The sequence below is a fragment of the Oncorhynchus clarkii genome, chromosome 30 (genome assembly GCF_045791955.1).
Source record: "Oncorhynchus clarkii lewisi isolate Uvic-CL-2024 chromosome 30, UVic_Ocla_1.0, whole genome shotgun sequence".
Lineage (NCBI taxonomy): Eukaryota > Metazoa > Chordata > Actinopteri > Salmoniformes > Salmonidae > Oncorhynchus > Oncorhynchus clarkii.
Window position 1 is genome coordinate 6115033 of NC_092176.1, and position 12700 is coordinate 6127732.

At 37.9% G+C, this 12700-nt stretch overlaps 1 protein-coding gene across 1 annotated transcript; it reads left to right on the forward strand.

Moving 5' to 3' along the window:
- The first annotated feature begins 1298 nt into the window (after window positions 1–1298).
- On the forward strand, window positions 1299–10961 carry LOC139389934 (immunoglobulin lambda-1 light chain-like). The gene is made up of 7 exons (XM_071136968.1): window positions 1299–1331; window positions 1533–1842; window positions 7148–7188; window positions 7758–8063; window positions 8378–8440; window positions 9270–9332; window positions 10371–10961. Coding segments are annotated over exons 1-7 (936 nt in total). The 5' UTR covers window positions 1299–1330; the 3' UTR covers window positions 10523–10961.
- The last annotated feature ends 1739 nt before the right edge of the window (window positions 10962–12700 follow it).

The window sequence follows — 12700 nt, forward strand, 5'->3', positions numbered from 1 at the left end:
TGAGATGAACTCATGGATACCATTTGTATGTCTCTGCATCCAGTATAAGGGAAGTTAGAGTTAGTTTCACAAGTCAATGTTTACAAGCGTTAGCGCAATGACTGGAAGTCTACGATATCTACTAGCATGCTAGAAGTTACCATAGACTTCCAGTCATTGCACTAGTTAGCAATTAAGTTAACGCTATTTATCAACTTCCTTCAAACTGCACGTAAAGATAAAAAATGTATCCATGAGTTCGTCTCACTCTGAGGAAGTAGATAAAGGGTTTCATTGCGAAAATGTGTCTCTTTAAACCCCTAGAGTCGAATTCCGCACCCTGGTGGAAATCAAATTAGCATAAACAAAAATATTTTGTTTTTTTAGTTTAAGCTAGAGATATCTGTTTTTTTGGCTCAATCCACCGCATCAGCCGATGTCGCACTTCCACATCTCCCGTGAAAGGTGACAGAGCTAGAGCGGTGTTTGTCAGACCAAACATCTAAAGTCGCTATAGCCGATCTTCCAACATAAAATAAAATAAAACACGTTTTTTTACTGATCTTTCATAAATCTCTCAGATATAGGAGAGACACTTCAGAACAAACTTCATTTTGATATTTTGGGGGGACTATGTTTTGTTCCATGTAGTGAAAATGTAATTCAATGCGTTTGTAATAGCAGTAAGGCCCAAAATGATTTTTCATCAAATAATTAAACTTTTTTTTATACTTCAAGGGGTCTTAAAATTCAAAATCAAATAGCTAAATGATACTTAGAATAGTTACTTATAACTTAGTAGAACCCCCCCCCCCCCTTCCCCGACTTAGACATGGCTTAGACTCTGATGGGTTAAGGGAGCAATCTGGGATTTGTACATAGAGGTCTACATCAAAACATTTTGTTAGGAGGACCTGGAATGTATCACTTAGCTGAGTAGTATTCATAAATCTGGTAAAAAAAATACTTGAATGGTTGAATTTATAGATTGAATTGGTACGTTCCAATATCTATTTTCACTACTTCCCACAAGCATTGGATAGGTGGAAGCAAGGTCTAGTGGCATGTCCACCATATTTCTTTCAAATCAGTAAAAGGAAGTGAACAAGTGCACACTTTGGGAGGAAGTTGATAATATCAATGGAACATAGCCCTTGTCAACAACCACAGGAAGTGGCATCAGATTTGAGGAGCAGTTAGAAACCACAATGCCTGAGTGACAGTGTTTCACCTCACATCTTCGTCTCTGCTCCAACTGCACACAATTATTTTCAGGTTCAATAGAAGACACATCAGAATCATCATAGAAATGTCTCTAGGCTCTGTTGTCATTCTTTACTCACTTTATTTAAGTAAGTGTTTGTCCATCACATAAAATGTAAAAAAATTGTACAGTGCACCCTGGTCATTGAGCAACTGGAAATGGCTGGAGGAAAGTAGTGTCTCTGTCTGAATTTAAATCTATGATTGATGCAAATATTGTGGACACGTAATTTCTTTTAACTTCTGCTAATGTATTTTTGTCTCAGTGTGTTGCCATTTTGTCATTGCAGTGTCAGTGGCAGGACAGAAATTGGACAATAAGATGACATTGATTAGGAAACAGAGACAGCCTGTCATCTTCAGCTGCCAAAACATTGATCAGAATTGCAATTATGTCTACTGGTACCAGAAGAAGGAGGGAGAACCTTTCATTCTGATCCTCCGCATACAAAGTGGTTCCTGCACTGTCTATTCAGATTACAACCATCCTCAAAAAGGTGAATTCTCAGCCACGAGACAAAGTAAGAACTGTAATCTGAAGATCCAGTCAGTTACAGTGTCCCATTCTGCCACCTACTTCTGTGCCTGCTGGGACTCGTCAACCCACAGTGAGAACTGATCCACACAGCCTGTTCAAAAACTCTGTGGTTTTAATCAAGCTGTGAATTCATGAAGATAAAATGCACCACAGAAAGTGAAATAATCAGAGGTTAGAGTGGAGTGTCTTCTTCAAATCCAAAGTTAAATGCTATTCTAAAAGGATTCCTTAATGTATCAGAGTGATGCCTTGCCAATTAGCAAATACTGTCTAAACGGCATCTTCCTGATGTGTCCCTCATACATCATGTGGAGAGGTTGGGCAGAGGTTTGTGTGCTATCTGGCTATACCGTGAATATAGGACGGCTAAGGGGTTTCCTTAGGCACGGTGGAAACAGAATCGAACGCCCAGTCATAGTTTGGTCCTGGCTGACAATACCCATGGATAAGCAATATTGATTGTGTTTCAGGTACTTATCTTATTTGGGATAACATTTTCACTTTTGGATGAATAGCGTGCCCAGATTAAACTGCCTGCTACTCAGTCCCAGATGCTATTATATGCATATTATTATTAGTATTGGATAGAAAACACTCTGAAGTTTCTAAAACAGTTTGAATGATGTCTGTGAGTATAATGGGTTATGTTGCACTTCCTAAGGCTTCCACTAGATGTCAACTGTCTTTAGAACGTTGTTTCAGGCTTCCATTGTGAAGTGGGAGCGAATGAGAGCTGTTTGACTAAGGGGTCTGGCAGCAGCCTCGTTCTCAGTCACGCGCGTTCACATGAGAGGTATCTCTTGTTCCATTGCTTTTCTACAGACAATGGATTTCTCCGGTTGGAACATTTATGATAAAAATATCCTAAAGATTTAATCTATACTTAGTTTGACAAGTTTCTTCGACCTGTAATATAACTTTTTGAACTTTTCGTCCGACTGGACCTGAACGCGGGTTTGGATTTGTTTACCAAACGCCGTAACAAAAGAAGCTATTTGGATATAAATGATGGAAGGTTGCATTAAGGAGAAGTGTATCTAAAGTTCCATGCATAACACTTGAATTTTAATCAACATTTATAATGAGTATTTATGTGAATTCATGTGGCTCTCTGCACAATCGCTGCATGTTTTAGAACTAGTGAATGTAACGCGCCAATGTAAAATTGGATATTTTATATAAATATGCACTTTATCGAACAAAACATACATGTATTGTGTAACATGAAGTCCTATGAGTGTCATCTGATGAAGATCATCAAAGGTTAGTGATTAATTTTATTTCTATTTGTGCTTTTTGTGACTCTCTTTGGTTGGAAAAATAGCTGGGTTTTTCTGTGGCTTGGTGGTGACCTAACATAATTGTTTGTGGAGCTTTCGCCGTAAAGCATTTTTTTAATCAGATACTGTGGCTGGATTAATGAGAATGTTATCTTTAAAATGGTGCCCAATACTTGTATGTTTGAGAAATTTGATTTATGAGATTTCTGTTGATTTGTATTTGGCGCCCTGCAAGGGGGGGATGAGATGTGTTGGGTTTGCGCCACACATAGCGTTTTCCTTGACGGACAAAAATGACAATTTTAGTCTCATCTAAACAGAGTACATTCTTCCATATGTTTGGGGAGTCTCCCACATGCCATTTGAACACCAAACATGTTTGCTTATTTCTTTCTTTAAGAAATTGCTTTTTTTCTGTCCACTTTGTCCACGGCTTAAAGTGGTCCGATGGACAGATACTACAATCTCCGCTGTGGAGCTTTGCAGCTCCTTCAGGGTTATCTTTTGTCTCTTTGTTGCCTATCTGATTAATGCCCTCCTTGCCTGAAACACAGGCTTCCAGGGAGGGCAATTTTAGGGCTTAACCATGTTTCATTGAAATGTACAGCTGTGTATCATCTGCATAGCAGTGAAAGTTAACATTACGTTTCCTAATGATATCACCAAGAGGTAAAATATGTAGTGAAAATGTACAGTTGATTTGTCAGAGGACAAACCTAGGAGCACGAGGACATATGCAGAGCCTTGGTCTGACGACATTTAAAGGTAATTTACCCACCTTCACGAGTGCAGTATCAGTGCTATGATGGGCTCTAAAACCAGACTGAAGCATTTCATGTACATTGTAAAGACAACGTTGCTCGTTAATCCTGCACCTTTTGTCTAGAGTGGAAAGTCTTGTGCGCCCCAAATTCATCTGCTCCTCTGAAGGAGAACCAGAGCCGAATTGAGAACTCTGACGTGGTACAGGACAAGCAGATGCAGCATAAGGCAGTGGAAAAAACAAAGAATTGACTCCCACAGCGGAACCCAAAACAGTGGAAACAACTCGGAACCCCTCAACCGGATGGCCAGAACGGTAATTTCATCCAGAGTGTCAGGGTTATCCCGGGAAGCTAGTTCATCCTTGAGAACTTTGCTGAGTCCATTCAGAAAGGCTGAGTGAAGCGCCTCTGTATTCCAACTACTCTTAGCGGCAAACGTCCGAAAGTCAATGGCGTAATCAGCTATGCTCCGGCTGCCCTGCCGAAGTGCAATGAGTCTTTTAGCAGCGTTCCTGGCACTGAAGGGGTGATCAAAAACCCTCTTCATCTCCTGGGTGAAGCTTTGCCAATTAAGACAAATGTCTGATTGCTGCTCCCATATGGCCGTGGCCCAGGCCAGAGCCCACCCTGAGAGAAGGAGATGACGTATGCCACTCGTGAACGCTCAGTGGGAAACGTTGATGCCTGCAGCTCGAAGGCCAGCAAGCATTGGAGCAGGAACCCACGACACTTCCAGGATGCCCCTCATAGTGCTCCGGTGTCGGGAGATGATGCTCCCGAAGGGAGGAAGACGCTGAGCTGGTAGGGAGTGGAGGATTAGGAACAGCCACAGGTGCAGCTACCGTTGCTTCCGCCTGTCCTGTCTGCAGAGTGCACACAAGTTATTAAATCACCCGACAATGTCTGCAGCCGCGCCTCATGGCAACCAATCACAGTTCCATGGTGGGTGAAAGCCGACCGTAAATGGTGGAGTTTGGAATGTCCCTCGGAAGACTGAGAAATTTCTGCTGGGTCCATCATTGGATTAGGTCTGCTGTAACAATACTGCTAGTACGAACTCAAGGGTAAATCCAGAACATTTACTTAGAGTCACAACAAAAACAAGGCAACCGGACAAGAGCACACAAAAAAACCATGAGACCTAAGCAAAGATACAGGCCAAATGAGAAACCTAAATAACAAGGCAACCAGGTGAACAGAGAAGGTAATTAAACCCACGTGAATCCAATAAGTAATAATGAGGGTGACCTGGAAACTAGAAAACAAGGTAAGGGTGCCCTTCAGCGGTAATCTAAGGAAACAACAATCAAATAACACAGAAACTGTGACAGGTAGTGAGTGTTGCAACCGAGGACAGACAATTTTTACACGCTATGCGCTTCAGCACTCAGCAGTCCCGTTCTGTGAGCTTGTGTGGCCTACCACTTCATGGCTGAGCTGTTGTTGCTCCCAGACGTTTCCGCTTCAGAATAACAGCACTTACAGTTGACTGGGACAGCTCTAGCAGGGCAGAAATTTGATGAACTGACTTTTTGGAAAGGCGGCATCCTCTGAAGGTACCACGTTCAAGTCAGTGAGCTCTTCAGTAAGGCCATTCTACTGCCAATGTTTGTCCATGGAGATTGCATAGCTGTATGCTTGATTTTATACACCTGCCAGCAACGGGTGTGACTGAAATTGCAGAAACAATTCATTTGAAGGTGTGTCCACATACTTTTGAATATGTAGTGTATTACTGTGTTGCCCAAACCATTCAGACGCAACATGCAGGAGTAGGCAGAAGTAGGGCAGAAGTAGGCTAAGGGAGGGAATTCAACCCCCTAGAGTCAATGTCCACACCCCCGCGGAATCCAATTAGCATAAAAAAGATCCCCATGAAAATCTGTAAATTTAAGCTACAGATTTTTTTGTGTCTCATGTCACATCTGTGGTGGAAGGTGGCTAAGTTACAGCTATGTTTGTAAGACCATGAGACATCCATGAAATAGGTATTTTCATGAAAACATCCATACAGTTTGGGCTAAACACTAATGACCCCTTCGTGGAAAGGTGAAGACATACATGTCGTTTGTTTTGCTCTAGGACACCCACAAGACTTGAAGGTAGCAGTTAAAACAAGGTAGCAGTTAAAACAAAGTATGGAAGCACTGTATATAAGGAAGTAGTTGAGTGCCATTTTTTTATATGTGTAAACAATTCTATATAAATAATTTCCTGATCTTTCTAATATCTCACAGATATAAGACACACACTTTAAAACATTTCTTTTGATAGTTAAAAAAAAAATCTGTTTATCCATGTATGAATATGTTATTCTTTGCATTTCTCTGGGCTAAAAGCAGTAAGGCCAAATTAAAGATTTCATCAAATTATGTATTTACATATACAGTACCAGTCAAATGTTTGAACACACCTACTCATTCAAGGGGTTTTCTTTATTTTTACTATTTTCTACATTGTAGAATAATAGTGAAGACATCGAAAACTATGAAATAGCACATAATCAAATCATGTAGTAACCAAAAGAAGTGTTAAACAAATCCAAATATATTTTAGATTTTTCAAAGTAGCCACCATTTGCCTTCACTACAGCTTTTTCATAGTTTGATGGCTTCACTATTATTCTACAATGTAGAAAGTTGTAAAATTAAAGAAAAACCCTGGAATGAGTAGGTGTGTCCAAACTTTTGACTGGTGCTGTAAATATTTTGGTACCTAAAGAGGCCATACATGCCATCTTACAACAATTCCATATGTTAGCTAAGTAAAACACAAAGGTTAGCCTCTTAAAGCTGCAATATTAACTTATGGATGACCTGACAAAATTCACATAGAATTGTGAGTTATAGACCAATAATTCTGATTGAATGCAAGTCTAAGTTGGGGTAGATCTGTTCTATGTGCACCTTTTCTTTGCTTCCCCATGCTTACGTTTTCTTTTTGCTTCTTTTACTTTCGGTTTTGTACACCAGCTTCATATAACTGATACAATATTTTTGGTAATGAAAAATATATTTACAGCGGTTTAGATGGAACAATGATTCTCCACACTATACTTGCTTTTTTTTGTCACATAAACTGAAATTAGGCAAACTTTTAGAATTTTTAGCCAGGATATGGCAGAGCAATTTCTGCATAGTGCATCTATAAGGATTATAAGGGATGATTGTGTTCTGATGATATCCTTGGAAATGATACCTTATTATGGGGAAAATGAAATTATCTTAACTGGTCAACCATTGTACAGTTAATTGTCCAGTTAACACAAGCCCTGACAAGACACAATGAGGACTACTTTTTGTCAAGGGAATTTTCACTGTGTATGTACTTTTATTTGGCTCTGGTATAAGACTTCATGTGACAGGTAAGAGATCCATTAATCAGATTTTTGGCAATAGACATTAATAATGAATATGCCTAATCAATTTCCCAAATAATTGAGGAAACATCCTGAAGTATCGCTTCACAAATATGCACTGTGTGTGATCAACTCACGTTAGAAAATAAAGAAATATTTTTTGAGAGTTTGCAATTACTTTCAATAAAGCCATATGCACAATTTGCAGTATATTGCATGCTATAATCTTAGAGATATACACCCTCAGTTAAATGTGTGATATAAATTTAAAGTAATTTTATATGGGGTAAGAATGTTTGACTGTTTACTTAGCTAAGAATCGTATTAATTGAGTGATATTGAAATACGATATTCCAGAAAGGACAGTTGATATGAAAAATAGAATGAGTTGGTACATGTAATTTATGTATGTAATTTATTGTTTAATGGAATATAGACAGTAAGCTGGATATACAACAAATGGTGTGGTACATCACAATTCATCTTGACAACAGACGACATCTGAAGTATGAAAACTTGAGTGTGATGTCCATTTCAAGACGACTGTAAATGTTCTTGTGTCTCTTTAAAATCAGACAATCGTGTACAAAAACCAAAAGTGACGGTCTACCAAGTGTCCAACCCTGAGCCGAACAGGAAAACCACCCTGCTATGTCTGGCTAGAGACATGTTTCCAGACTTGGTCAAGATTTCATGGAAGATGGTGGATACAAACGTCCGAACAATGGAGGTGCCCAAAGCAGAGATGGAAGAGCTGGTGCAGAGGGAGGAAGGGCGGACGACAAGTATGATCATCATTGATAAAGAGAAGACGTACAAGAACAAATACATCTGTTCTGTGGAGCATAAAGGGGGCCCTCAAGATGTTGACATACCAAAAGGTAAAGCCAGTAATTTAAATAGTTTGACATTAGCATGTGTTATATTTTTCATACATCATTATTCATGTAATATGTATCAATTGAATATATTTATAAGTAAGCTATCATGTATTCAACCATGTAAAAAATGGCATATTACCTTTTCAAAGTAAAGAAGAAAGTCCATAAAAATTGGTAATTGCATAGTTTCGCAAGTTAATATCTCAAGTTTAAACAAATCACCTTTTTTGAATAACTATTATCTGTGACATTTAGCCTACATAAATGCTCTGATAAATATGATTTAATATGATATTTTTCCATGTCATTCTCAGAGGAACCAACTGAAGCTCCTCCAACCACCATGGCTGCACCAACCACTCTGCATGTTACCTGTGGTAAGATTGATGTGTATTTAATGCAGGGTTGGAGTCAATTCAAACACAAAAATCATGTATCCAAAACATTAAGAACACCTGCTCTTTCCACAACACAGGCGAATCCTATGATCCCTTATTGATGGCACTTGTTAAATCCACTTCAATCAGTGTAGATCAAAATGAGGAGACAGGTTATTTAAGGATTTTTAAGCCTTGAGACATGGATTTTGTATGTCTGCTATTCATAGGGTGAATGGACAAACAAAAGATGTAAGTGCCTTTGAATTTGGTATGGAAGTAGCTGCCATGCTCAACGGTTTGTGTCAAGAACTGCAACGCTGCAGGGTTTTTCACGCTCCCGTGTGTATCAAGAATGGTCCACCCAAAGGACATCCAGCCAACTTGACAACTGTGGGAAGCATTGGAGTCAACATGGGCTAGCATCCCTGTGGAACACTTTCGACACCTTTTAGAGGGGGGTGTAACTCAATATTATAAAGGTGTTCCTAATGTTTAGTATATTTGTATGTTTATGTGATATATTTACATGAGTATCATGTGTTCAAGCATCTAAAAATGGCATATCACCTTCTCAAAGTAAAACAAATAATGTACATAGTAATGTGGACTTACACTTGTTAATTGCATAGGAATGTTGTGTTGTTGGTTTTGTAATCACCTTTTTGTAATCAACTTTTTTTGCGTAACTATTCTCCCCAACATAATCTCCAACAAAAACGCTGGCAATAACTGCAGAAACAGAGATATGTCATGGCTGATATTGTTGTATTAATTATGTCTGACGGTAGATAATTCTCTGATAATGCTTTTTCCATCTCATACTCAGAGGATCCAACTGAAGCTCCGCCATCCACAAAGGCTGCACCAACTGCTCTGCAAGCTACAAACGGTAAAATTTATGTGGATTTCATGCAGGGTTGGGGTATATTCAAAAACAAAAATTGGAAAAGGAAAAAAATACATACATGAGTGGCTGGATCAATTAACAGATTTACAGTGCATTCAGAAAGTATTTTCCACATTATGTTGGGTTATAAAGTGGGATTAAAATGGATTTAATTGTAATTTTTATGTCAAATTATCTACACCAAATAATCTGTAATGTCAAAGTGGAAGAAAATGTTCAACATTGGTCCCAAAAAAATAATGGAACATATGGCACTAATATACCTTGATTAGCATTCAAACCCCTGAGTCAATACATCACCTTTTTTTCTGGGTACGTTTCTAAGAGCTTCCCACACTTGGATTGTGCAACATTTGCCCATTATTCTTTTCAAAATTCTTCAAGCTTTATCAAAATTGGTTGTTGATCATTGCCACACAACTATTTTCAGGTATTGCCATAGATTCTTTAAGCAGACTTAAGTCAAAACTGTAACTCGGCCACTCAGGAACATTCACTGTCTTCTTGGTAAGCAACTCCAGTGGAGATTTGGAACTGTCACGAACCTCGCCGAAGATGGTGCCTCTTCCTGTTCGGGCGGTGCTCGGCGGTCATCGTCGCCGGCCTATTAGCTGGCTTGTTTCTTGTTACTCTGTGTTGGATGGTGTTATTTTTTCGTGTCTTTATTCTCCGGACTATTTTTGTCCTGTTGTTTAGACTGGTAACTTGTATACGCCCTGTGTGTTGGCGTGATCGTTTTTGTTGCGCCGGTGATAAATTGACAAACGACTGTATCCTGCACTCTGCGCCTGATTCCACCCACCACTCCTAGTTTATCGTAACAGGAACCATGTTTTAGGTTATTGTCCTGCTGAAAGGCGAATTCATCCAATGTCTGGTCGAAAGCAGACTGAACCAGTGCCTTTAGATAGAAATAGAAAGAAACAAGATGACAGCAAACAAAAACCAAAAGAATACTGGACTATATTAAAATAAAACCATTGGCTAAAATCCCGGCCTATACTATTTTCTATTCCCCAGATTCCTTCCAGTCGACATGCAGTCTCAACCTGGCCTCTCTGGTTTACACAGTGATGATCGTGAAGAGCATGGTGTACTGCTGTGCGCTCTCTCTCCTGCTGCACAACAGGAACCTGGGAAGTAGACCCAGCACCAGTAGACCCATTCACTGAAAGGATATGCCCCAGTATGGATAGAGTTGTAGTGGGCTGGGAACAACAAGGATTTTACACCCCATTGTGGTCTCAGATTTCATTTATGTTCCTTTTATTTTTTTCCTGCTTTATTTTTTAAATGCTAAAATATCGTGAGCCATAGATTTACACTTCAATAGCTAATTATGACATTAATTGCAGAACATTTCATTTGTATTTCCAATTACTTCAACTGCCAATTATGACATTAATTGCAGAACATTTAAATTGAGTATATTGTGTTTCCCTCCTTAACATTTAAATTAATATCACATTTTACTTTTGATGATTGCGGGAGCTACACACTGCAGACACTTGAATAAAGATTAAATTAAGGTTTTCAGAAAATTAAGGATATAACATCTTTAAGGTAGATCCTTATGGTTAAAATGTTGATTGTTTAATGAATGTTGCCCTGCATTATAGTGGGAAATTACACAACATATTTATCTAAATATTAAATCTATCAAAATATTTTAATTATTAAATATGCATGCCCATGAGTTCTAAATATGTATCATTATCCAAAATAATATTTAGTATGTTGTCATGTGTGTAATGAAACGTAGTATATATATTTTAAAGAAATTAGAGTATGTTTTTTAACATAGTATTTTGTATCTTAATTCAATTATTTAATTAAATTACAATTAATAATAAAATCCAGCTTTTATTTTACTTTAAAGAACTATATTCGGACTGCTTATTGAGCAGACAAAATGCTAAATGAGAGAAATCATTAATTTGTGCTTTTTTACATTTATACAATGTTTTTGTTTTTTTACATTGATAAGGCTTGTTTAAAGAGTGATATTTTCCTTGCGTAAGAGGGCCTATCTAGTGAGCAGTGTTTCTCAAAAGAAGCATATCCTTTCACATAGGGATGGGTTTAAGAATCGCTGCCTTCGTGGTTCAACTGTACTGTTTTGTATGAGGAAACTGTCACCATAATAGAAAATAAAAGTTTCTTAAAAACCCCAAAACATTGTATTTCTTTACTATAAGATCATCTATTATTTTTTGTGAAAATGTATTTTATTTAATAATTTAAGAAGCGGAACAATAAGGTCATAAGATCTCTTATTCTCTGTTTTCAACCTGTTTGCTTGAATCTGCATGTTCCGATGCAGGTGTTGAGCCAAGACTCAATGGTAGTGGGAAAATGTGGTTAATGTTTCTTTGGTTTTCTAATGAAAGGTGAAATGGTAGTTACTGGAAACAAGATATAGATGCATAACCACAGCTCGATTGTGTGATGAGATATTTCTAGATATTTCATTTTTGTTCAATTTTTACACTTAAGTAATTTAGCTGAGGCTCTTATCCATAGCGACTTACAGGATGCATGCTCAACGGCACATCAACCAATTTTTCAACTAATCAGCTCCGGTATGCGAACCAGCGACCTTTCAGTTACTTGCCCCAACGCTCTTAACCACTGTAGGCTACCTGCTGCCCCTCGGGTCCTGTATTACTATTTTTTTTAAACTTGTTTTACACTTTATATACATTGATACGGCTTGTATGAAGAGTGACATTTTCCTTGCTTGAGACAGCCTATCGAGTGAGCAAAGTTACTCAAAATAAACATATAGTTTCGGATGAGGGTGGGTTTAATGATCGCTGCCTTCTTGAAAGAAAAGTTAGTCCAATAACATTTTGTAAAATAAGAAGAGCACATCTTGAAGGTAGATCCTTTTCATAAAAATGTTGACTCTTTTCTGAAATTTGCCCTGTAATATCTGTCCTAGTGGTAAATTCTTTTCATAAAATCTATATTTGATTTATACAACAATATTTACCTAATTATTATATGTACCTAAATATTTTATTATTAAATATGTAGGCCCATGAGTTCTAAATATCCAAAATATTCTCAAATTCTGAAAGTGATGGGCAGACAAGACAATTCCATAACGGTAGCTTATTGTTCTTGCATTTGTAGAATAGTAGGCCTACGGCAAAACGTATTCTTCAAACTTCTGTTTTTCTGAATTTCTTCTTTGAGACAATCAAATGACACATAAATAAAATGAAGTCAGGGTTGGAGTGTTTAATTTATTTGCAGCATATCTTTACCAGGAAATGAATATGGTTATCAAGAAAAGTAGTAAATACAGTAGAGGTAACATACATTTCCAAGTTATTATAATGTCA

Excerpts from the sequence above, each read along its gene's own strand:
- LOC139389934 (XM_071136968.1), top strand. Across the intron at positions 1,843-7,147 it reads TGTGCCTGCTGGGACTCGTC|TGTACTTTTATTTGGCTCTG; the intron begins AACCCACAGTGA and ends TTTCACTGTGTA. Across the intron at positions 8,064-8,377 it reads AGATGTTGACATACCAAAAG|AGGAACCAACTGAAGCTCCT; the intron begins GTAAAGCCAGTA and ends TGTCATTCTCAG.